At 45.8% G+C, this 25,951-nt stretch overlaps 1 protein-coding gene across 2 annotated transcripts in view; it reads left to right on the top strand.

Moving 5' to 3' along the window:
- Nucleotides 1–299: 299 nt before the first annotated feature.
- The window catches only part of LOC147632822 (Ribonuclease II/R family protein), a 29,571-nt gene continuing 3,919 nt past the window's right edge, over nt 300–25,951 (top strand). The window contains exons 1-5 of one of the 2 annotated variants that reach the window (XM_086807706.1): nt 380–700; nt 1,243–1,718; nt 1,797–1,943; nt 2,045–2,098; nt 25,777–25,845. In XM_086807706.1, coding sequence (XP_086663832.1) covers nt 445–700; nt 1,243–1,718; nt 1,797–1,943; nt 2,045–2,098; nt 25,777–25,845 — 1,002 coding nt within the window. In that variant the 5' untranslated portion in view covers nt 380–444. Of the gene's footprint in view, nt 701–1,242; nt 1,944–2,044; nt 2,099–25,776; nt 25,846–25,951 lie in introns of both variants that reach the window. The other variant, XM_086807705.1, reaches the window with a different exon arrangement.

Consider the following 25,951-nt stretch of genomic DNA (forward strand, 5'->3'; position numbering starts at 1 on the left):
GACCATGTAGCTTTATAGGGGACCAAAGTGAGTAGAACATGTATATTCATTAATTAGTTATCACAATAAGGTCCCTAGGTGGGACCAATTTGAACTACATGGGCTATAGCCTACTAGGAGTACCCAAGAAAAGAAGAAAAAAGGAAAATCAAAAGAATGATAAGCGGTTTACAGAGAGTGGTTTACCGGCCGAAAGGACAAGAACGAGATCTAAGGTTAAAGGGCAAATCCAGGCTTCTGACTTCACGCTGGGTAGAGTTAACCGTACTTAATAAGCTTTCCGGGTCCGGCTTTTTCTTGGCCGTGATGGGCGGCGCCGCCCAAGTGTAGTTCCGCCGCCCGCCCAATTAATAGCTTTGCTTTCTTCTTCATATCGTCGTCGTCCTCAACAAAACAACTACTTTTCTTCCGCCCTCTCTTTCTCTCTTTCCGTTTCTCAGAGAGATGCAGCACAAAATCGAGCAGCAGCAAGCGGCCATCAAGGCTTACAACGCAGTGCCCCCGCCCCCCTTCCTCTATACCGTCTCCGCCATGTCGCGTCCTAACCCTAACCCTAAAATTTGCACTAGCCCTAACCCTAACCCTAACCCTAACCATAGCGACGGAGATTCCGATAAGAAGCCTCGTCGACGCAGAGCTCGCCGCTCTCAAGAGCTCACCACAGAAGTCAATGATGGTGCCAGCTCCTCCTGTTCAAACGGTTCGTTTTTTATCGGCTTTTGAGTTTTTTCCCAACTGGTTTGGCTGTGGCGCTTGAGTAATTTTGTGAAAGGAGGTTGTTTTCCACCGTCTGCACATGTTCTTACCATCTGGTGACCTACATTCTTGTAAACGTGTGCGGCCTTTCCTCATGCTTTTTGTTGATGTTTGATTTTCTTGAAACAAGAAGATCGGCCTCGGACTTCATCTGTGTGTAGAGAGTTGATTCAGAGATATCATTGATTGTCAAGATGCAGGGCATCAGGTTTTGTGTATGCAATTTGGGGCTGTTTCTGCATCTATTTTGCACTGTTATGATCATTACTTCTGATGCATTTGTTTGAATAGTAGGGCCCTTTATGTAGTTTCTTCATCCATAGCCTTTCATTTCCCGTCTATATACCTTTCATGCTAGATTTGCACTGTCATGGTCAGTACTTCTGATGCATTTGCATGAATAGTACTATAGTAGCATGTTTCTTTGCCCGAGCATTCTGCTTGATGGCTAGTGTGTTGTCAATTTGTGGTTTTTGCGAGTTTCAGGGACCAAGGAGGGCGCGATCTCTAGACGTAGAGGAACTCCATCATCTGCCACTGACTCACAGGAGTCTGCTTCTTCCTTTCGAAGTCCAAGCCCAAGCTGCATGCCCAACCCTGGCTTCAATAGCAAAGGCTGTGAAACTGTGAAGGCATCAACAGTAGGCACAGCTTACGAACAAGGTGTTTCTATTCCATCATCTTGCGCTCTTGGTGATGGTCTATTGAGTTCGGCTTCTGGCATGTGCACACCTAACAAAGCCAGATCTAGAGAGTCTCAAGCCATTCCCATCCCAAAGCCAAAGTGGAAAGAGGCCAACAAAACCCCAACACTGCCTAGTGGGGATTGTCAGTATTTGAAGCCTGACAGGATGAAGTACAGCCCTAAAGTCAAAACTGACATTCCTCCTCTTTCAAGGTCTACACAAGACTGTAGCTGTGCAGAGGATGGGTTGTTTGGATCAAGTTCCTCGCTCGAGGAGGTCAGCACAAGCAATTTATACAGTGATTCCAATTCCAGGCTTTTTGGGGATGAGTGTGGGTCTGGTAATTTGTGGCAGGAGTCTAAAATTTATGGATCCCCGATGTCACAATTTTGCTCCCCTAAGAGCTGCTACATTCAGAGACAGAAAAATGACAAAGGTCCTGCTCAAAGAAGTTATTTTTTGCCCCACTGGTCATCTGCAAAAGTGGAAAAAGCTCTTGAGGTAGGGTATGCTGGTGTCTTCATGGATTAGGCTTGATACAGAATATGGTGGTATCTTTCATCAAACTCTTGGGCTGATTCAATAAAAAATTATGTTTGCAGGAGGGGGAAGCTTTTCGCTGCAAGATAAGAATGAATGCACATAGCAGGACCGAGGTGAGTTTGTTCACCTAAGTTAGATCTATGGTGAGCTGGCTGAGAAGGATGCATATTCGTTTGCATTCTTACTTTGCCATGTGGCAAGTTGAGATGGCCTATGGTCTGTTGTTGGCTAAAAGCAATCCCAAAGTAGTATATCATGGCTTGAAGAATGAAAGGTCTAAATTATTAAAATTTTGGCATATAGATAGCTAGATAAATATTTTCTTGTCTTTTGAGGCCCCATCATGCAAGTACATGTCTACATAAAGAGTAAATGCTAGATAAATACGAGCATCTAGCTATGTGTAGATGCCTTCAGAACATGTGTGTGTGTGTGTTCATATATACATACCTAAACTCGCGTACATGCAAAGGTGATGCAATGCTCTTTGATAGAAGCAAGGATATATATACAATCTATTGAGTACTTCTCGGTGATGCAACACCTCTTTGATAGAGGCAAGGGTAGCAATAACCTTTCCCTCTTGCGAAAGAAAAGTATGGATGCTACACATCCCTTAAAGATGTGAGGGTGGGCATTCTAAAAAGGTTGATTACCATGTGCACGAGTGTCCAAGGACATGGATCTCAGCATAGGAGCAAAATCGGAACAGATCAAGCGTTCCAAGGAGCCACCTAGAAGAGTCAAAACTAGGTGCCCAAGTGTGGAGTTGGCTGGAAGCTAGAGGTACCTTTACGGAAATGTGTGACTGACCAACCAACATTTACTTGCATTAAGGATAGGCCAGGGTCAGTCTCAACCTTTCAATGCTAGATTGCAGAGCCAGCAATGCAAGTTCCTAAATTGAGGAAGGAGTGGTGCCAATGTGTATATTTCTGTCTGCACAACTCTCGATCAATCTTTAGTACATTAGTACAACCTTTTGGTCATGCATTATAACTTAATGCTAGCATGGAAGGAAGTCCTAGTCTCAGTCCAGATCTGAGTTTACAGCATTGTATATCTCATCTTTTATAATATACAGTAGATAAAGTGAACGTTCCTCGGGCCTACATGTGTGTTTGCAGGATTATGTCTTAGATTAGCATTATATCATTATGCTTCTGTAGTACTTGTGCTACACTGGTAAGAGCATAGGCCAACCTATAGCAAGCTCTTGCTGCATTAGGCATGTTTTGAGGTGTCTTGCATAGAGAATTGCATCAGATTCTTCCTACAGCCCTGTGGGTTGGTTTTGCATAGAGTGTCTGTGTAAATCTTGCATAGATTTGCATAGTTAGGTCTAGATAGGCAGCTAGCTGATTTGAGTTTTCTTTAACAAGGCAAATTTGTGTTCTTCCTCATGGACAGCCTGAAATTTCTTAGACTTAACAAGCAGATCCTCATGGATCAAATTTGTTTCTAGAAATAATGTATACACAAGGGATCTGGTTGGATGGCCATGATAGAAATGGCTTGGAGAATGAGCTTGCAAAGATTCAGGGATAGATTCAAGCTTAAGAAACATGGTTGGCTATAGCAGACGAAGTTGACAAAGGCACATCAAATGAGAGTTCATGAGGGGATAGAACTTAGTAGGTGAAACCGATCCCGTCAAGTGGGAATAGACTCCGTTGGACACCCACACGCGTAATAGCACAACTTAATATCACAATTTGAAAATGGACAACTTAATAACAACTTGAAATTGAAATGATAAATGGACACCAGCACTGGGGCCGGAACGGGCTGACCCCCTCCTCAATATATAATATATTATTGGGAGTATTTAACAAATACAATGCTCCATGGGTTCCAAGAACCAGATGATGTCCATGTACAAATGAATACAGTACCAAACAAAAGGCTCGAAGTCGACGTTCGAAGTAGAGCGACCACTTGAGTGGTCCAGTGTCTACGGTCTTGTGCCTTCACTGGACTCCGCGGAGAGCGCCCCAGTGGTGTTCCAGGACCACGCACAAACAGGCGCTCCCGTACTAACGCCTGGCTCTCCCGATCTCAGTACCTTTGGACCGTGGTTCTCCAGGAGCTTGGACTACCCGGCACCGAACGGGTGTTGCCGTAGAGAGAATTCCTTATGAGATTTATCACAAAGTTCTTTACTTAAATCTGAAATTCACTTACTTGTAGCTCGTAGATTGAAAGACCAATACCCATGGTGTCTGTGTGCAGCTACTTGAGAGGGACACCAAAACACAGCAGCCTGTCGAAGAGGAGGAGGAGGAGCTGCCTGTGTTGAAGGTGTAGCCACTTGAAGAAGGGGGATGCCGCCTATGGAAACGAGGCACAATCGCTTACAAAGGGAAACAACCACCCGCTGTGCAGGACATAGCCACCTTTTGTGGAGGATGAGTCGCTTGGCTGAAGGAGCACAACCGGCAACCGAAGGAACAACAGCCACATACAGAAAGTACAACCGCGTGAGGGAGAACAAGCGGCCTGAAGGAGGAGATGGAGGCGCACAGTCACCTGCAGCCTGCTGGACAGGAGGAGCAGCCGCCTTGTTGAAAGATGTAACACCTGGCTGCAGGAGCATGTGAGATGGCACAGTTGCCTGCAGGTGAGGAAGTGGAGTAGGCGCAGCTGTCTGTTGTGGTGGGCAGCGCAGCTTGTTTGGCTGCCTGTGTGGAGGCGCACACACAGAGCCGCCTAGGGATGAAGCGCATAGGCAGTTCAGTAGCCGCCTGGGAGCAGAAGCGTAGCCAGTTCAGCAGCCGCCTGGGAGAATATGTGCAAGAGATGGTTGCCGGATGATAGATGGTGGAAACGTTCGCCGGTTGCTCCCCACGAAGGGTGGTCGCCTCTGATTTATAAATGTTGGGAGGGGAGTTAACGATTAGAGTTTTGGCTGGCTCCCCATGTTTGCATGTGGGCGGCCAGCTCCAGGGTGGTGTGGGTAGGTGGCCATGCACCCACCCCCACACACCCACAAGTTAAGTGTGGCTCCCCACCTTGGCCCCTAAGTGGGTGCCCACTTTTAAGTGTGAACATATAACCTTATAAAATGAAAGGTTAGAGAATAAAGTATTAAACAAACATGTGCAATACACTTACCACCTGTTCACACGTAACAAAACTCGTCAGAAGACAGAGCAAACTTCACGACTCATTGGCAGGTGTCCCGGCTCAGTAAGTAACACCTCAAGCAGGCAAACACAAAAATACAAGTCATGCGAAAACAGTTTCAAACATGCAAAACATGAGTGCATGTGCAAACAGTATCATGGACATATCTCCCGTTCATGGAACAAGTACAAAATATCTGTCGGGCACAAAAATGGCACGACGTAAAACATAAATCCTGGTCTTTCTATGGAGTGACAGTCCCATAGGTAAGACAGAGTTCCAGGCATGAGCCTCCCTATGGAGTGACAGTCCCATAGGCAAGACACGGCACGAATACCGGCTCTTCCATGGCATGACAATCCCATAGATAGAACACAGTCCAGGTCATACACGGGTGGCACCAGTCTGGCTCCCGTCCATACGACACCATCCTGCTAACACACGGGAGGCACTAGTCTGGCTCCCGTCCATGTCAAGCAAAAATACTGGCCTCTTCACATGAGACACCGGCGTGGCCTCAAGTGAACGAGACACAAAAACTGGAGATGGACCAATGGTCAATGAAACCGATCCCGTCAAGTGGGAATAGACTCCGTTGGACACCCACACGCGTAATAGCACAACTTAATATCACAATTTGAAAATGGACAACTTAATAACAACTTGAAATTGAAATGAAATGGAATGAGATAAACGGACACCAGCATTGGGGGCCGGAATGGGCCGACCCCCCCTCAATATATAATATATTATTGGGAGTATTTAACAAATACAATGCTCCATGGGTTCCAAGAACCTGATGATGTCCATGTACAAATGAATACAGTACCAAACAAAAGGCTCGAAGTCGACGTTCGAAGTAGAGCGACCACTTGAGTGGTCCAGTGTCTACGGTCCTATGCCTTCCCTGGACTCCCCGGAGAGCGCCCCACTGGTGTCCCAGGACCACGCACAAAGAGGCGCTCCCGTACTAACGCCTGGCTCTCCCGATCTCAGCACCTTTGGACCGTGGTTCTCCAGGAGCTTGGACTACCCAGCACCGAACGGGTGTTGCCGTAGAGAGAATTCCTTATGAGATTTATCACAAAGTTCTTTACTTAAATCTGAAATTCAGTTACTTGTAGCTCGTAGATTGAAAGACCAATACCCATGGTGTCTGTGTGCAGCTACTTGAGAGGGACACAAAGACATAGCAGCCTGTCGAAGAGAAGGAGGAGGAGCTGCGTGTGTTGAAGGTGTAGCCACTTGAAGAAGGGAGATGCCGCCTATGGAAAGGAGGCACAACCGCTTACAAAGGGAAACAACCACCCGCTGTGCAGGACACAGCCACCTTTTGTGGAGGAGTCGTCGCCTGGCTGAAGGAGCACAATCGCCAACTGAAGGAACAGCAGCCACGTACAGAAAGTACAACCGCCTGAGGGAGAAGAAGCGGCCTGGAGGAGGAGATGGAGGCGCACAGTCACCTGCAGCCTGCTGGACAGAAGGAGCAGCCGCCTTGTTGAAAGATGTAACACTTGGCTGCAGGAGCCTGTGAGATGGCACAGTCACCTGCAGGTGAGGAAGTGGAGTAGGCGCAGTTGTCTGCTGTGGTGGGTAGCGCAGCCTGTTTGGCTGCCTGTGTGGAGGCGCACACACACAGCCGCCTAGGGATGAAGCGCATAGGCAGTTCAGTAGCCGCCTGGGAGCAGAAGCGTAGCCAGTTCAGCAGTCGCTTGGGAGAATATGCGCAAGAGATGGTCGCCGGATGATAGATGGTGGAAACGTTCGCCGGTTGCTTCCTAGAAGGGTGGTCGCCTCTGATTTATAAATGTTGGAGGGCAGTTAACGATTAGAGTTTTGGTTGGCTTCCCATGTTTGCATGTGGGCGGCCAGCTCCAGGTGGTGTGGGTAGGTGGCCATGCACCCACCCCCACACACACACAAGTTAAGTGTGGCTCCCCACCTTGGCCCCTAAGTGGGTGCCCAAAGTGGGTGCCCACTTTTAAGTGAATGTGAACATATAACCTTATAAAGTGAAAGGTTAGAGAATAAAGTATTAAACCAACATGTGCAATACACTTACCACCTGTTCACACGCAACAAAACTCGTTAGAAGACGGAGCAAACTTCACGACTCACTGGCAGGCGTCCCCGCTCAGTAAGTAACACGTCAAGTAGGAAAACACAAAAATACAAGTCATGTGAAAACAATTTCAAACATGCAAAACATGAGTGCATGTGCAAATAGTATCATGGACATATCTCCGGTTCATGGAACAAGTACAAAATATCTGTCGGGCACAAAAATGGCACGACGTAAAACATAAATCCTGGTCTTCCTATGGAGTGATAGTCCCATAGGTAAGACACAATTCCAGGCACGAGCCTCCCTATGGAGTGACAATCCCATAGGCGAGACACGGCACGAATACTGGCTCTTCCATGGCGTGACAATCCCATGGATAGAACAGTCCAGGTCATACACGGGTGGCACCAGTCTGGCTCCCGTCCATACGACACCATCTTGCTAACACACGGGTGGCACTAGTCTGGCTCCCGTCCATGTCAAGCAAAAATACTGGCCTCTTCACATGAGACACCGGCCTGGCCTCAAGTGAACGAGACACAAAAACTGGAGATGGACCAAATGGTCGGCCAATTGGTGACATCCCCCCGGGCTTCTAAAGAGTTGTCCTCAACTGAAGATATGCCTGCAACAACTGTGGGTAGTCAACAAAATAGTTCTCATTTACCCATTTTGCATCAATAGGCAAATAATTTTTAAACTTCACAAGGTATCTCCTGGAAAGCTTTCTTGCAGGTAGCTTTCGCTCCGTGTGAAAAACAATCTGTTCTGGCTAGAGGATCTCCTTCAGCTCATCAATCTCTGGCGGATCTTCTGTGACAGGCTCGTCAGGATCTGGCCCCACATATTTCCGAAATAGACTCACATGAAATGCATTGTGAATCTTCCAGTGACTAGGTAAAGCAAGCCTGTATGACACTTCATTGATCTTTTGAATCACCTTGAAGGGTCCATAATAGCGAGGAGAAAGCTTAGGATAGGATCCTTCTCGTCCTGGTCTCTTCCGAAGCCTAGCCTTCTCAAATTTCAGTAAAACCCAATCACCTTCTTTGACTTGCATGTTCCTTCTATGCTTGTCAGCAGCCATTTTATGCTTATCTTGTGACCTTGCAATGGCTGTCCGCACCTGACCAAAGGCTACATCCAAGTCGCGAACAAATTCATCAGCTGTAAAAATCTCATCCTTTGTACGAAGAATGGGTGGCAATACCACTCTGCCATAAATAATCTCAAACGGAGCCTTTCCCGTGGAGGCATGGATTGTATTGTTCTAGGCAAACTCAACAAGTGGAAGATACTTCTCCCCTGCAGACTTTTGATTTGCCACATAACAGTTCAATAAATCCAACACGGCTGAATTTGCAGCTTCACTTTGGCCATCCGTTTGGGGATGATAAGATGATGAAAACTCAAGTTTAGTACCCAAGTTATCAAATAAAGCCCTCCAAAAGAGGCTTGTAGTCCCGGGATCTCTATCCCCCACACTGGATTTAGGCATACCATGATGCTTGAAAATGTTAGCAAGAAAAAGCTTTACCATATGATCAACTTTAATGGTTTTCTTGACGGGCAAAAAATGAGCTTGCTTGCTAAACCTGTCCACAATGGTCCAAATGGCATCATTCCCATGCTGGGATCTAGGTAAATCCATAGTAATACTTTCCCAAGGTTGCGAGGGAATAGGCAATGGCTGAAGCAAACCTGGAGGTTTTGCCTGTCAAATTTCACCTTTTGGCAAGTAATACATGCATGTAGATAAGCCTCAATGTCTTTACGCATGCTTGGCCAAAAGAAATCTCTCTCAATCATGCGTGTAGTAGGCATGATACCTCTATGACCAATTTGCTTTCCTAAATGGGGATCTCAAAGAGGAGGTGTATGTTGAACAACCTCCCAGGTTTCAACAGGTGAAGACAAACAGGGTTAGGGTTAGGGTTTACAGAAAGCAATCAGGCGTGGAAACCAAAGAGAGGGAATGAACACGACTGCTGTATATCTCAATGATGGAAAAAATCAAGTACAAGCCACATGATAGTGACCCCCAAAGGATAAGTGTTCACATGTCCGGCCATAAATGTGCCGGGTGAACCAAAACACTTATAAACTGCATATAAGTGAAACTGAACTAAACTGGGGGAAAAAACCTCCACTAACTGAAGTAAAAAGTGCCCCAGTAACCTACTGATGATCACTAGCACTCCTCTGGGTGCATACACAGCATAAAACCCAACAAACCCCCCTGGAGTGATATGTGATCACTGTACATCATCCACCAAAAGGAAACAAATTCAAAGCATTGCGGAATGCTTCAAATTTCGGACGTGGTAATGCCTTGGTGAAGATGTCTGCCACATTCTGATCTGTAGGACAGTAGATCAGACTGATATCTCCTGCCTGGAGTCTCTCCCGAACAAAATGATAGTGAATCTCAATGTGTTTCGTGCGAGCATGAAACATAGGATTCCTGGCCACAGCAATGGCACTCTGACTATCTGTATAGATAGGTGTAGGCTCCTCCACTGAAATATCCATATCAGTCATAAGACGACGCAGCCAAACACACTCAACAGTAGTAGTGTAGGCTGCTCTGTACTCTGCCTCACAAGACGAAGTGGCCACTGTGGTCTGTTTCTTGCTTAGCCAAGAAATGCATGAAGCGCCAAGGAAGAAACAATTCCCACTAGTGGAATGTCTGGTATCAAAATCACCAGCCCAATCTGAATCACTGTAAGCGTGTAACTGCATGTCACCCCCCTCAGGATAAAGCAAACCAAGAGTCGAGGTACCTTGCAAATAACGGAATACACGCTTCACAGCTTGCCAATGTGACAACCGTGGGCTGTGCATGAATCTGCTCAACTGAGAGACTGCATACTGAATATCTGGCCTTGTATTACACAAGTATATGAGGCACCCAACAGCCTGAGCATATGTAGTGGCATCAAAGGAAACACTGTCATCTTGTAGTGACAGTTTCATCCCAGGCTCCATAGGAGTACTAATAGGTTTGCAATCCTGAAATTTAAACTTCTCCAGAAGTTTAGCAACATAACGTGATTGCAACAACCCAATGCCTCTGTTATCCTTTACAAACTGTATGCCCAAATAGTAATGTACAAGGCCCAAGTCAGACATGTCAAATGTCTGTTGCAGTATCTCTTTAAAAGCTGCAATTTTGTCATCATTTGATCCCATGAGCAAGAGATCATCCACATAAAGACTGATGACCAGCAGATCTGTCTCTTCTTTCTTCACATACAAAGTGGCCTCTGATGGACTGTTCACAAATCCCTGAGTGAGTAGAAAAGCATCTATTTTTGCATACCAAGCTCGTGGAGCTTGTTTCAAACCATACAAGGCCTTTTTCAGCCTGCATACTTTCCCCTCATGACCATGTTCTGCAAATCCCATGGGCTGAAATACATAAACTTCCTCCTCGAGGTCCCCATGTAGGAATGCAGTCTTTATGTCCAACTGGTGAACAACCCAACCACGATGTGCAGCCAATGCAATGACACACCTAAGTGTCGACATACGGGATGTAGGAGCAAATGTCTCCTCATAATCAATGCCCTTCTTCTGTGCATAGCCCTTTGCAACTAGACGGGCTTTGTACCTGTCAATGGATCCATCTGCATGTCTTTTCAACTTATAGACCCATTTAGTACCAATGGCTTTCTTGCCTTTGGGCAGATCAACCAAATCCCATGTTTGATTCTTTTTAATAGAATCAATCTCATCCTGCATGGCTTTGTTCCAATGCACATTACCTCGTGCATCCACAAATGAATCAGGCTCATCATCATCCTGTAAACTGGCTGCCATAACCAGATTCAAATCCATGATGTGTGCATGCTCATTGGTCCTTGAGTACGACCAGCAAGAGGACCCTCTAAATGGCTGTCCTGTAATGTCCTCAAATACCATCTAGGTATATGTCTGACCTGTGGTGCCTGCTGTCCCATATTTGGTTCAGCTTCTGGCTCATTTGGCTGCTGAATTTCTGCACCACCTACATCATTTGCTGGCTGTCCAGTACCCTCATGAGTTGGATCACCAACTGTGGAATGAAACTCCATGGGTAGTAGACCTTCAAACACATCATTTTCAGCCTGATTTGCCTCATAACCAGCCATGGATAATTCTGATTTTTCATCAAAAATCACATCCCGACTGATGAATATCTTCCTGGATAGTGGGTTATATAACCTGTAGCCCTTGCTCTCACGGCTATACCCAACAAAAATGCATTTTGTGGCTTTATCATCAAGCTTCCTCCTCAACTCTTTGGGTATGTGTGCATATGCAAGACACCCAAAGATACGAAAATGCGACATAGAAGGCTTGCGGCCATGCCAAGCCTCAAAAGGAGTAACAGAAACCAATGCCTTTGTGGGACATCGATTTAAAATATGACAAGCACACATTACTGCTTCCACCCAAAAGATATGTGGTAGTCTTTTTGCCTTTAGCATACATCTGGCCATCTCCATGAGTGACCGATTTTTCCTTTCTGCAACCCCATTCTGCTGTGGAGTGTAAGGAGTAGTATACTGATGTTTTATACCTCTACTCCCAAGAAAGGAATTCAGCACATGTGACATATATTCCCCCCCTCGGTCAGAACGGAGAGTCTTCACCTTGCATCCTGACTCTGTCTCAGCAAGTGCTACAAAGGCCAAAAATGCATCATATACCTGTGATTTCTGTGTCAAAGGATAGACCCAGCATATACGAGAGAAGTCATCAATAAATGTTGCAAAATAAAAGCAACCACCTAATGACTTCGTCTCCATGGGACCACAAAGATCACTGTGTATAAGTTGCAACTTTGCAGTTGCTCTTAGAGCCTGATCACGTGGGAAGGAAAACTTGTGCATTTTTCCCAAAATACATCCTTCACAAATGTGATCTGGAGGCTTCTCCATGAGAGGTAGATCTGTAAACATATTATGTCGCTGCATAAGCATAAGACTACCAAAATTTACATGCCCCATGCGAGCATGCCATAACTCCGCATCAACCATAGCTGGAGTAAGAGTGAATGCATGATAAGCAGACTGATCCACTGGCTGAAATGCATCCAACTCATAAAGTCCATGACATAATGTACCAGTAAGCATCAAGGTCAAGGCATTTGCTTTGTCTCTGACCATGCATTTATCATCATCAAAGTGGACTTGCATTCCACAATGTGCTAAAGAAGAAATGGACAACAAATTCTTCTTTATCCCTGGTACATATAAGGCATCTGTAAGGCGGAGAATGGAGCCATCAATGGCTGTAAGCTGAATCTCCCCAATGCCACACACTGGATATGAAGCATTGTTGGCACACTGAACAGTTTTGCCAACAGGGGCAGGGCCAACATGACTAAACAAATCCCTGCGAGATGTGATATGCTTTGAGGCACCACTATCAAAATACCAAGTACATGCATGCTCTGTCAAACTGAGTGCCTGTGAAGACCAAGAGGCATCATAGCTGCATGTAAAAAAACAGTAATCCCTGTCCTCAACAAAAGAAGCAGTCTCTGGAGGAGCTTTAGGAGCATCATTAACAGACATCCCAGCTTCCTTTGCCTTCTCTTTGGCAATCCTCTTCCTACATTCCGTGATGTAGTGACCTGGCTTCTTACAGTAATGACATTTGCCCTTCTTCTTGGGCTGTCCATCACCTTTCTTGGTATCCTGTGAAGAACCACCATCACCTGAATTTTGATTTGCACTCTTTGGCTGAGATTTCCCTTTCCCCTTTTGACCTGTAGTAAATGCTTGTTCAGCATTTGTGTTCATATTCATATTCTTCCTCATTTGCTCCTCTTGTAGTAAGAGAGCAACAAGTTCCTGATACTTGAGGGGTTCAACAGCATTCCTCATGCTGAGGTTCAAAGAGGTATGGAAAGCCAAGTAGGATCTTGGCAAAGAGTGCAAGATGGTGGACACAAGCTGTGTCTCAGGAATAATCTCATCCACATTGATGAGTTGCTCTCTCAAATCCTGCAGCTTGTTTAAGTGGCTAGACATATCATCTCCTTCATTCATTTTCTGATTTTCCAGCTCTCTTTTCAAAAATGAGATCCTAGCCTCATTACGAGCCGCATACATTTGCTCCAAAGTCACCCATGCATTCTGTGAAGAGCCAGCTGAACGAATATGAGGTATAATGGACCTCTGAACTGACAATGCAATGAGTGACAAAGCTTGTGCATCCCTGGCATCCCATGTCTTTTGAGCATTTGTTCTCTGAACAGGCAATGGCTGTCCTGGAGCCTGTACCTGTTGTCCTCGTCCACGAGCACCCCCTTGGGGAGGAGTCTCTGGAGCCAATGGACCTGGACGTGGTTCATCACCACTAACAAAATCCCAAAGACCTTTTGCCACAAGCACATTTTTCAGCATAAAACTCCACAAGGAGTAGTTCGTGCCATCCAATTTGTCTTCCTTAGACAAATATGTGAATACATCACTTTGCTGTTGATTTGCCATTATGCTTTACGCACAATGTTGTACCTGTTTACCAAAAAAAACCCAATAGCAAAAACCCTGATAACAACTGTACTCCACTGAATACAGTTCACCCAAATCTGCCTGCACTCTCAATCCTCTGAATGTGCAGCTCAATGCACCAATGACTGAGTAGAGCAGCAAATGGCGTACACAATGCCAAAATGCCCCAAAAATGCCCAAATTTGGTGCACCCAAACTGTGCAAAAAACCTGTATATTTTCTTGCTAGAAAAACTGCCTGTTGTGCCTGTATATTTTTCACAGAGAAAAATAAGAATGCCCAAAACTCAAAACCTGTAATGCTTACCAGCTGAGATTGCAATACGTATGAGTTGATTGTTGTACTCGTAGACTGTTGTACTGTGCAGGTACTGTACGAAAGCAGTCCTCTGTAAGCAAGCAGGTACAGTACGGATACTGAGGCGACCACAGTACTGTGCAGGTACAGTCGGCGCTAAAGGCGTATGGCTGCGCAGGTGACAGTCGGCGCTGTCTGGGGCTGCAGGCGGCGTCTTACAGGTGGCGCACAGGTACACGTACAGTCGGCGCTGTCTGGGGCTGCAGGCGGCGTCTTACAGGTGGCGCACAGGTACACGGGCTGAAGGCGGCGCTTACAATAGTTGTAGGCGACGACTGACTAATGCAGTACCCGACTGAAGGCGACCACGTTACTGAAGGCGGCGCACTGCTGCAGGCGGCGTTGGCTAAGCTTACTGTACGGGCAGGTACTTTTGTACGGGCAGCAGCAATACAGAGCTTCAATGCTCTGCTGAAGGCGGCGCAGGCTGTGTACGTATGATGTACGGGCAGATGCAGCAACAAGTGTACGGGTAGTGCTGAGCAAAGCTTCAATGGCTCTGATACCAATTGAAGACAAACAGGGTTAGGGTTAGGGTTTACAGAAAGCAATCAGGCGTGGAAACCAAAGAGAGGGAATGAACACGACTGCTGTATATCTCAATGATGGAAAAAATCAAGTACAAGCCACATGATAGTGACCCCTAAAGGATAAGTGTTCACATGTCCGGCCATAAATGTGCCGGGTGGACCAAAACACTTATAAACTGCATATAAGTGAAACTGAACTAAACTGGGGGAAAAAACCTCCACTAACTGAAGTAAAAAGTGCCCCAGTAACCTACTGATGATCACTAGCACTCCTCTGGGTGCATACACAGCATAAAACCCAACAACAGGGTCGGTCCAAAGGTATGGTGTACAGGCTCAAGAAAGCTCTTTATGGTCTTAAGTAAGCCCCGCGGGCATGGAATGAGAAGATCGACGCTTTCTTTTGGCGCAAAGGCTTTCACCGATCTGCTGCAGATCCGAATTTGTACATTCACCGTGAGCATGGCCTTTCGACGGTCATTGTGCTCTATGTGGATGATCTTATTATCACAGGGGGTAATGCTGATCACATCAAGAGGACTAAGGAGTCCTTGCAAGCGGAGTTTGAGATGACAGATATGGGCCTTCTACATTTCTTCCTTGGCTTGGAGATATGGCAGGATCAGAGGGGGATTTCATATCCCAAAAGCAGTATGTGCAGGAGCTTTTGGCAGCCTTTGATATGCAGGCGAGTCGGCCTATCTCAACTCCTATGGATCCTAACCTAAAGCTTTTAGCTCATGATGATTCTGAGTTGATAGATGCTTCTTTGTACCGGAAGCTGGTCGGTTCTTTGATCTGGTTGTAGAACACCAGGTTAAATATTTGCTTTCTGGTAGGACTCCTTACAGGGTTTATGAGTCAGCCCAAGAAAACTCATTGGCAAGCAGGATTGCGGATTTTGCGGTACCTGAAGGCCACCCCGGTTCGTGGCATATTCTATGCAGCCGAGAGGACTGGAGATGATGACTTGATCCTGAGAGGATGGACAGATTCAGACTAGGCAGGGGACATTGATTCCAGGAGGTCTACTACAGGCTACTGCTTTACCCTTGGATCAGGAGCGATTTTGTGGAGTAGTAAGAAGCAGCCTACAGTTGCTTTGTCGTCCACCGAAGCTGAATACAGAGCGGCCTGTTCCGGCACTTGTGAGATCGTGATTCAGTATCACTTTGTACGGGAAAAGCTCTTGGACGGGACTATTACATTGGAGTATTGCAAGACGGAGGACAGTGTGGCGGATCTCTTCACAAAGGCTCTTCGGCAGAGTTTGGTGCGGACACACTCCAGATCACATGGATTACTTCCACTTCCTGGATCTGAGAGGGGGTGTTAGCGGTAGAGTCATGTCCAGATGTGTCAGGTCTGGCCCTTGGTTGTGGGCTGGCCACCCAGAGTTTGCTTATTATTTTTCCTCTGGTCATTTGATTTATTCAGGTCATTTTGAGGTCGTGGGTTTTTTGGCCTACTAACCGACTCGCAAGAACTTTGCCTATTTAAAGGAGAGTCCTCTTGTCATTTCCATTCAGTTCAGTTTTGCAGAGTCTCACTCACGGGTTGTCCCTCGCGAGGCCTCTCTTGTATGCTTCAACATTTTCAGCATTGATTCTTGAGTTCACATCTCTCTCTCTCTCTCTCTCTCTCTCTCTCTCTGCGCTTTTGTTTGGACCTCTTCCGCTGCCAAACTTCACATCATGGAGCGGGTCAGGCATCAGGCAACGCTCCTTGCTTTAGGCGCTAGCATGTTCATACGGTCTAGTAGGACACCTGCAGGCTCATACAGTTCAAGCAGAAGGTCCACAAGTATACGCAATGGCTCAATCGTGCATCGTCCCACATGTTTTCAGTTTTGGCCATCATTTGGGTGGTTCTATGCCCCCTATAGAAGGCCGACAGCATTACATTAGTTGTGGGGATCATTCGGGCTGGATGATCAGCATCTTCAGCATATATACATGATTTATTTGGGTCGGACTAGCCAACGGCAAGTCGGGCCGGTCCAGGGCACAAAACAGAGCCTATATAAAGGTAATCCATTCATAGGCATTTGATCCCCCTTCAGGGGCAGGTCCATAGTCAGTCAGTTGAAGATAGAAAGTCAGTCATTAGAAGGTTGTAAGTCCATCTTTTGGGAAGGCTAAAGGCTTGAGAAGTTGTACAGACATCATCATCTTTTTGTACCATATAATACATTGAACACACAGCACATCTCTCACCTGTAGGCAAACCAAGAAACACTTACGTGCACTGCTAGGCAAGCCAATGTTCTTGTGCAAACTTTCTTTGTGCAAAAATGCAACCTCAAGCCAAAGTATTCTTGCACTAGATTCTCTGTAGTGTCCAAAAACACTCAATGTGTGTACATATGTATCAAATCTCTGCTCTATAACCTTGATACATGCTCCAAACAAAAAAGCCCCAAATTTTTCGTACAAATTTGGTCCCAGTTTGTATTGAATTGCATGAATTTCAAAAAAGCCCCAAAATTTGTATACAATTTTGGTCCCAATTTGTACTGAATTGCATGAATTTTAGAAAAGTCCTAAAATTTGCTGCTCTGCAATGTTATGTTGTACTGGCAAGCTAAAAGCCCCAAAAATTTCAGAGATTCAAATAGTTTTAAAATGATGCAGACTTGTAGATTTTTGGAAAAACCTGCAAGTTGACCCTTCTTAATAAATAGCAGATGCACAGGCTAAGTACACAGGTACAGTCGTCGACAATAGGCTCTAGTGGATAGAGAAGTTATGCATTGGACCTATCGTTGCTTTCCAACCCCTCTTGCGCTCCGCTTGACCACTCTGGGTGGCACTAATGCGGGGAGAACCACGTTAGCTCCTTTTTGCCACCTAAGTGGGCGGTGGAGAGCTGCTGCCGCTGCCCAACCACTAGGCAGTGCTTGCTTCTTGGTGGGGCAGTGATCAGCCCACTATATGCCTTACTTGACAAGGGCCTTTTTCTTGCAATTTTCAAACACATCCGTCCTTGCGCTTCATACAATCATCGACCGTCGTGACTCGTCGTCCTTCCGGCCCATGCTACCTTTCGTCCACATCCGGCCCTTGTTGCCCACACCTACTCTTGTGATTGCACTCCAGGAGTAGGCAGCAGCTCGAACCTGCACAGCTTGTGGGTGAGCAGTGGGCAGCTCCAGGAGAGACAAGCTATGATACCAAATGTTGGAAAGCTTTACTCCCACATAGAGAGAGGGTTTTAGCTGACAAAGTCACATAGAGAAGGAGATGGAGATGGACAGTACACAAAGAGATTGAGATTGAGAATCAATGGAGGTGGTAGAGTCAACCTTGCATGTATATCACATCCATAATAATTTGAAAGTACAAAGCAATAGATAGATTGTTCTTTCACATTGGATATCCAAGGGGAAAAACCACATGGGAAAAAGTGCCCTTGGTTAGGTCCTATTCACACGTAACACTACCATAAGTTTGCATTTGCCTTAAAATAGAGACAGGTGCCAAGCTTAGCCTCCACGATCCAAGTGACCCTTTGGATGACATGTATTAGCAAGTTGTTGGATGTCTGATTTACTTATGCAATACGAGGTCAGGCATTCAGTTTGGGGTCTCTCAATTGAGCAGATTTATGCATAGCCTAGGTACTAAGCATTGGCAGGTTGTCAAGCAGGTTTTCTGCTACTTCAGGGCACTTAGTACGTTGGATTGTTTTATCTTGAGGGGGCTAGTCATAGCGACATGCCTTCAGTGATATTGGGTTGAATGTACGACACTAGTGTGTCCACTAGTGGCTTTTGCTTCCGTCTTGGTGATTCATGTATTTCATGGCTCAGGAAGAAGCTAGTGGCCACTTTGAGCTATGAAGATGAGTACATAGTAGTTTTTAAAGCTACAGGTGAGTGTTTTTGGCTCAAAGGCCTTATGGCTAATGTGGGTGTTGGACAATTATCCTCCACTACCATATTCATTGACAATCAAAGCGCATTGGCAGTCGCGAGGAACCCTGTGTTCCATGCTCGCACTAAGCACATTGAAGTGCATTATCAATATGCTAGGGAGAGACTCTCCGTAGGAGAGAGAAGCTCGGTTTATGTGCCTACACATGACAACATGGCAGATTTGTTCAAGAAGGCTCTTTCTCGTGAAAAGTTGGAAGCTTTTTGCAAAGCTTTTGTCTTATTACCTTTTGGGGATCGGTCAATCATATTTCTATACATATTCACATCATCACTCAGGGAGATTTGTAGATTGTATGTCATGGTAGTGATATGTGAACTCATCTAGGATCAAGCCGGGGCTTTTTTTTTTTCCCCTCTTGGAGGTTTTTACTCTCAATCGTGTGAACACTCTTATCCACATTTTAGGGTGTGCTTATCTTTTGTACTTGGTACACGTTTCATTCTCTTTCCTCACGCTTCTCTACATCTCCATGACTCTGTTTGTGTGTGTCCACATTGTTGTGCCTCGCAGCATCCCGGACCCTAACATATCCAATACTTTCCGTTGGTTCAACTGTCCATGAAGAAACACTACAAGTCCTCCAGTAACCCACGAGAAGAAACACTCCAGGAAAAGATGTAGCAAAACTTTGCTATCTACTCCCCAACCACTAATGCATTGATGTGGATGGAGCAAAGAAAGTTTCCGATCACGTCTCTGCGCGAGTCTTCAAAATTGCGATTTGCACGAGATGGAGAATCTTTGGCCTCAAAGGCGGTTGCTGTTAGCAGTCATCTCCTGTCTGTACAGTGAGGGCCATTGTTGTGGGTGTGTTTGCCTAGAGTTTTTCTCATTTTTTCTCCATTTTCTCATGTTTTTTCTATTTTTCTCTGGTTGTGGGGTAGTCCTGTGCTGGCCGACTCCTACTATACTAGCCGATCTGATGTCCTGTGTTGGCTGACTGGATATATGTTGGCTGATTGCTTGTTTTTAGTCGTGGACATCACGAGTACCCTGTCAGTTGTTTTAGTCTTGGTCGACTAGCACTTGAGGGTGGTATAAATACCACCCTTGGTTCCTCACTCCAGGTTGTACTGGATCTTGTGTATATAGCAGAGTTTATACAGCCTCTCTCTCCACACTTTTGCGTTTTGTTATCTATAGCACTAGTCTTATTTTCTCGCTGTACATTCCGATATGGTATCAGAGTCCCAGGTGGCTTGAAGCTTGTAGACAGTGGGAGCTTGAGGGTTTGTTGTTTTTTGGTGGTGATTGGGGATTTCTTGGGCTGTTCGGGACTTGGAGATCGGGTGGAAGGCGGCCATCACCGTTGGACATCCACCTTGCATATTATTTGCAGCCTCTTCTTCATTTTTTTTCCACCTACCCTCCCTTCACAAGACCTTGTGAACCCTTGAGATGGCATATTTGCTTGAGATGGTTGAGAAGCACGTGAAGATCCCTACTCTCCCCACATTCCCGGTGGATCGACAGTTGGACGGGACCCACTATGGCATCTGAAAGGTAATGATGAAGTCTGTCTTGGAGTCTTATGACTTGGCTGATTTCATAAGAATAGAGCCATCAATGGCTGTGAGTTGAATCTCCCCGATGCCACGAACTGGATATGAAGCATTATTGGCACACTGAACGGTTTTGCCAACAGGGGCAAGGCCTACATGACAAAACAAATCCCTGCGAGATGTAATATGCTTTGAAGCACCACTATCAAAATACCAAGTACATGCATGCTCTGTCACACTGAGTGCCTGTGAAGACCAAGAGGCATCATAGCTGCATGTGTAGAAACAGTAATCCCTGTCCTCAACAAAAGAAGCAGTCTCCGGAGGAGCTTTAGAGGCATCATTTACAGACTTCCCAGATTCCTTTGCCTTCTCTTTGGCAATCCTCTTCCCACACTCTGTGATGTAGTGACTTGGCTTCTTACAGTAATGGCATTTGCCCTTCTTCTTGGGCTGTCCATCACCTTTCTTGGTATCCTGAGATGAACCACCATCACCTGAATTCTGATTTGAACTCTTTGGCTGAGATTTGCCTTTCCCTTTTTGACTTGTAGTAAATGCTTGTTCAGCACTTGTGTTCATATTCATGTTCTTCCTGATTTGCTCTTCTTGTAGCAAGAGAGCAACAAGTTCTTGATACTTAAGGTGTTCAACAGCATTCCTCATGTTGAGGTTTAGAGAGGTATGAAAAGCCAAGTAAGATCTTGGCAAAGAGTTCAAGATGGTGGACACAAGCTGTGTCTCAGGAATAATCTCATCCACATTGATGAGTTGCTCTCTCAAATCCTGCAGCTTGTTCAAGTGACTAGACATATCATCTCCTTCATGCATTTTCTGATTTTCCAGCTCTCTTTTCAAAAACGAGATCCGAGCCTCATTACGAGCAGCATACATTTGCTCCAAAGTCACCCATGCATTCCGTGAAGAGCCAGTTGAACGAATATGAGGTATAATAGACCTCTGTACTGACAATGCAATAAGTGACAAGGCCTCTCTGGCATCCCATGTCTTCTGAGCATTTATTCTTTGAACAGGCAATGGTTGACCTGGTGCCTGTACCTGTTGTCCTCGTCCACGAGCACCCCCTTGGGGAGGAGTCTCTGGAGCCAATGGACCTGGATGTGGTTCATCACCACTAACAAAATCCCAAAGACCTTTTGCCACGAGCACATTTCTTAGCATAAAACTCCACAAGGAGTAGTTCATGCCGTCCAACTTGTCTTCCTTAGACAAATACGTGAATACATCACTCTGCTGTTGATTTGCCATTATGCCAATGCACAATGTTGTACATGTGTATCAAAAAACCCAATAGCAACAACCCTGAAAGCAACTGTACTCCACTGAATACAGCTAACCCAAATATGCATGCACTCTCAATCCTCTGAATGTGCAACACAATGCACCACTGACTGAGTAGAGCAGCAAAAATGGCTAACACAGTGCCAAATTGCCCAAAAATGCCCAAAGTTAATGCACCCAAAACCTTGCAAAAAACCTGTAGAGATTTCTTTGCAAGAAAATTTGCCTGTATCTGCCAGAAAATTTTCACAGAGAAAATGCCCAAATTTCAGAACTTGTAAAGCTCACCACAAATGTGATTTTGCAGGCACAAGCGGCTGTAGAGTGTACGGAACTAGTGTACGGTACAGGTCGATTGCACGCTGTACGGAACAGTTGTACGGAAGCAGGTCGGCTGTACAGCGACTGTATGGAGCAAGTACACACAACAGGTACTGTACGAAAACAGGTACTGTATGCAGTCGACAGGTACTGTATGGAGCTGGGCGAGCAGGTACACGACAGCAGGTACTGTACGGGGGACGTACTGTATGGAGTCGACTAGTACTGTACGGAGCTGGGCGAGTAGCTGACGGCGAGTGTAGGTCGTCTGCAGGTACTGTACGGGGGGCTGGGCGACTGTGCGTGCAGCTGACGGGTACAGTACAGAATAGGCGAAGAGCCTGTACGTTTGGTGCAGCTGGTGGCGGGGACCAGTACGGATAGAGTACGGAGCAGAGTACGGGCAGGGCAATGTACGGAACAATGTACGGACTCTGATGGCGTGGAACAGTACGGCAGGCCACGTGGAGCAGTACGGGCAAGGCAGGCCAACCTGGGAGCTCTGATACCAAATGAAGGAGCTCAGCTGTTAGGGTTAGGGTTAGGGTTTGGAAGGTACTTCAGCAACAAATGTAAGAGGCAGAGAGAGGAACACGACTGCTCATGTATTCAGTAGTGATAAAATGAAATACAATAGCCACATAAAGAAGTGACCTAAAAGACGTGTTCACATGGTCCGGCCATAAAGTGTGCTAGGTGGACCAAATCACTTATAAACTATTATAAGTGAAACTAAGCTAAAACTAGGGAAAAAACCTCCACTAACTGAAGTAAAAAGTGCCCCAGTAACCTACTGATGATCACTAGCACTCCTCTGGGTGCATAATAAAACCCAACAATAGCAATGACGAAGGTTGCCTTGTCAAAGGAGTTTGAGATGACTAACATAGGCTGGCTTCATTTCTTCTTGGGATTGGAGATTTGGCAGTCCCATAGGGGGTTTTTTGTTTCTTAGCAATGGTATGTTCATGAGTTGTTGGAGACCTTTGGGATGGAGAACTGCAAGCCTATTACTTCACCGATGGACCCGAACACCAAACTTATAGTGAATGATCCTTGTGAGCAGGTTGATGGTTCTCTATATTGGAAGCTCGTTGGTTCATTGATTTGCTTGTTGAACACCAGGTTGGACTTGAGCTTTTCTGTGGGGCTGTTGAGGTCATTCATGCAGATGCCTTTGAAGACTCATTGGGACGTAGGATTGCGGAGCTTGCGGTATCTGCAGGGTATGAAGGATCTTGGACTCTTCTATGAGACTAGAGGGGGAACGATGGATGGAGTTAGACTCCCAAGGTTGGAGTGACTCAGATTGGGGAGGAGATCCAGACACGAGGAGATCTACATCAGGCTACGGATTTACCCTTGGCTCAGGAGCTATTTCATGGAGCAGCAAGAGGCAGCCAACTATTGCCTTGTCGTCTATAGAGGTAGAGTACCGGGCTGCTTGTGGTGTTGCTTGCGAGGTTGTGTGGTTGCGGAGGTTACTTGGCGAGATTGGGTTTCCACAGAAGGAACCCACGGTCATCCAATGCGATAACTAGAGTTGTATAGCTATTGCTTGGAACCTGGTCTTCCATGCCCGGACCAAGCATATAGAGATACAATATCACTTTGTTCGTGAGAAGATTTTGGTTGGTGACATCTTACTTGTTTATTGTTCGACGGAGAACAATGTGGCGGACCGCTTCACGAAGTCTCTACCTCAGGCTATGCTTCGGCAGCACACCAGCTCACTGAAGTTGGTTCCATATCCAGGAGCTAAGAGGGGGTGTTAGTAGGCATCTCGTGTTTGTACAGTGAGGGCCATTGTTGTGGGTGTGCCCGGCCAGAGTTTCTCATATTTTATCCCATTTTTCCATGTTTTCTCTATTTTTCTCTGGTCGTGGGGCAGTCCTGTGCTGGCCGACTCCTACTGTACTGGCCGACCTGACGTCCTGTGCTGGCCGACTGTATATATGCTGGCCGAGTGCTTGTTTTCAGTCGTGGACATCACCAATACCCTTTCGGTTGTTTTAGTCCTGGCTGACCAGCACTTGAGGGTGGTATAAGTACCACCCTTGGTCCCCCACTCCAGGTTGTACCGGATCTTGTGTATATAGCAGAGTTTATACAGCCTCTCTCTTTACACTTTTGCGTTTTGTTCTCTACAGCACTTGTCTTATTTTTCCGTTGTGCATTTCGACAGTTGCTTCAGTTTCAGCTAGTACAAACTCTTCTCAACTTTAGTTGCATTGGGTGGAGTTGCTTCAACTGTTGTTGGCCTCAGTGGCGGTTGCTTCCATTTCGGATAGTACAGGCTCTTCTCACCTATCGTTTGAATTGGGTGGAGTTTCTTCAGCGTTTGGTGCTATGGAGGCACCAAAGAACACGTCACTGCATGTCTTCACCTTGGGAGGATATGCCAATGCGGGTGTCTTCACAATGCACAACTTTTTTGGAGATTACCAACAACAAACGAAGTTTTTGCTTCAGTGTATCAGCAAACATATTATTTGGAGTATACTCCCCAAGATGGTGGTCTAGACATGGAGGTGCCAAGCATTAAAAATGGATACAGATTTGTCCTAGGGAGTTTTGTCATTAACTATGCTCTCTTCCTTCAAGGTGCATTGGCATTTGTGAAAGGTATATTGATCGGCCAGTTGCTTGGCTCCGAACTCCTCCTAATAGAGTCGTGTTCGTGACACTCCCCCACTAGAACTGTTGTTATACCTCCATGGCTCCTTTAGGAATCTCCTTGCTCTTTTGTTGTTGTTGTTGGACTTTTTGTTGAGTCCCAACTTTCGGACTCTCCTGTGTCTCGAGGGCTAGGAGCACGAGCATAAGCTCTCAGAAACGTGCCAAGTAGTCGTTTTGTGCTCGGCTGCTTTTGGGCACAAGTGCTCCCATTGCCGCTTTAGCTCATGGTAATAGTCCACAGGAATGAATTGCTTCAAGACCGCCTTGGCAATCATCGCAACAAGTAACGGAGCGGTGCTAAAGGTGGTCTTCCCACCACAAAAAGGTGGCACTTGTCAAAGCGGTAAACACCAAATGGAGCTGAAAAACATATGAACCACTTGCTGTTGCCAATGTGGGAGCCATCTGGTGAGTCTGGTTGGTGACGATTTCTATATCCATCATCTTGCTGAACTCGGGAGGCTTTAAAAGCTTCAATAACATAGAGTTCGTTTCTCACAAGGCATGGAGGAAAAACTTTTGATCCCATGCAAACAAACGGCCACAGACGAAGGCATTGCTCACCTGTTCATCCGACATTGGTACCCCATCGGAGGTTTGCCAAGGACAATAACATCTGGTAGTCCCTCGTTTTCGAGTCGGTGAAGGTGACGGGAACTGTCAGGAGAGCCTGGTGGAGAGGGACTTTGCAAAGGAGACTGTTGGTGTCGTGAATGGCAACTCTCTTGTCTACCCCTAGAAGGGGCTGAATTGTGACTGCTGGACCGGGAGCGAACCTTGTCCAGCACATCTTGTCTTTCTTCCAAATGAGTAAAACCTCGCTTCTTGGAAGACGTGCCATCATCCTTTGAATCAGGGTGTTCCCACTTTGTCCTTAGAATTTCTGAACACTTGCCTTGAAGCATGGGCCATCATAGAATCCAAATCTGGAACACTAGGTGCTCGAGGGGTACATTCCACTCTATCCAAATGGGAGGACATATCTGCCAAAAGAGCCTTCTGTTCTACCATGGACACCTTTTGTTCCTCCATGGTCACCTTCATGCTAAGGAGGAAATCAGTGATCTGTGAATCCATGATGAGTAGCCTGGGCTCTAACCTAACCAGGCAATCAATGCACACGGGTGCTGGAAAATTTAAAAAATGGCAGGTTCAGTGGGTGGGGTATGGGGTGAACCGTGAACACATCTCATGAAGATGACCTCAGTCAAGAGCTAAATATGAGAGAGAGAGAGAGATTTCGACTATCAGTATCCGCTTTATGTGCTTGATCTTTGTTTCTGCTTTTATAGTATTATTTCTTTTTAGCTGCAGTATCTGCTTCAAGTTTTTTTTTTTGGTTTGGGGGCCAGGGGTGGGGGTTCTTTTTTAATTCAAATTATGATATTTATTGTTCTTAGCTGAGTGCTCTGACACTTTGCTCAAGAAAACATCCTCACGTGCTGTTTTATTTTAATTTCAGGCTTACGTAAGCATAGATGGTGTTGCGATAGATGTACTTATTGATGGAACTCGAGCTCAAAACCGAGCAGTAAACCATTTGAATGCAACTTAAGCTGATGAAATAAATACTTGAAATCTCAAGTCCTCTGTAGTTTTTTTGGTAGAGTCTCAGGATTTTCTGGTTGGTGTTTTCT

Source organism: Cibotium barometz, chromosome 13, assembly GCF_041138505.1.
Source record: "Cibotium barometz isolate CiBa-2024 chromosome 13, ASM4113850v1, whole genome shotgun sequence".
NCBI lineage: Eukaryota > Viridiplantae > Streptophyta > Polypodiopsida > Cyatheales > Cibotiaceae > Cibotium > Cibotium barometz.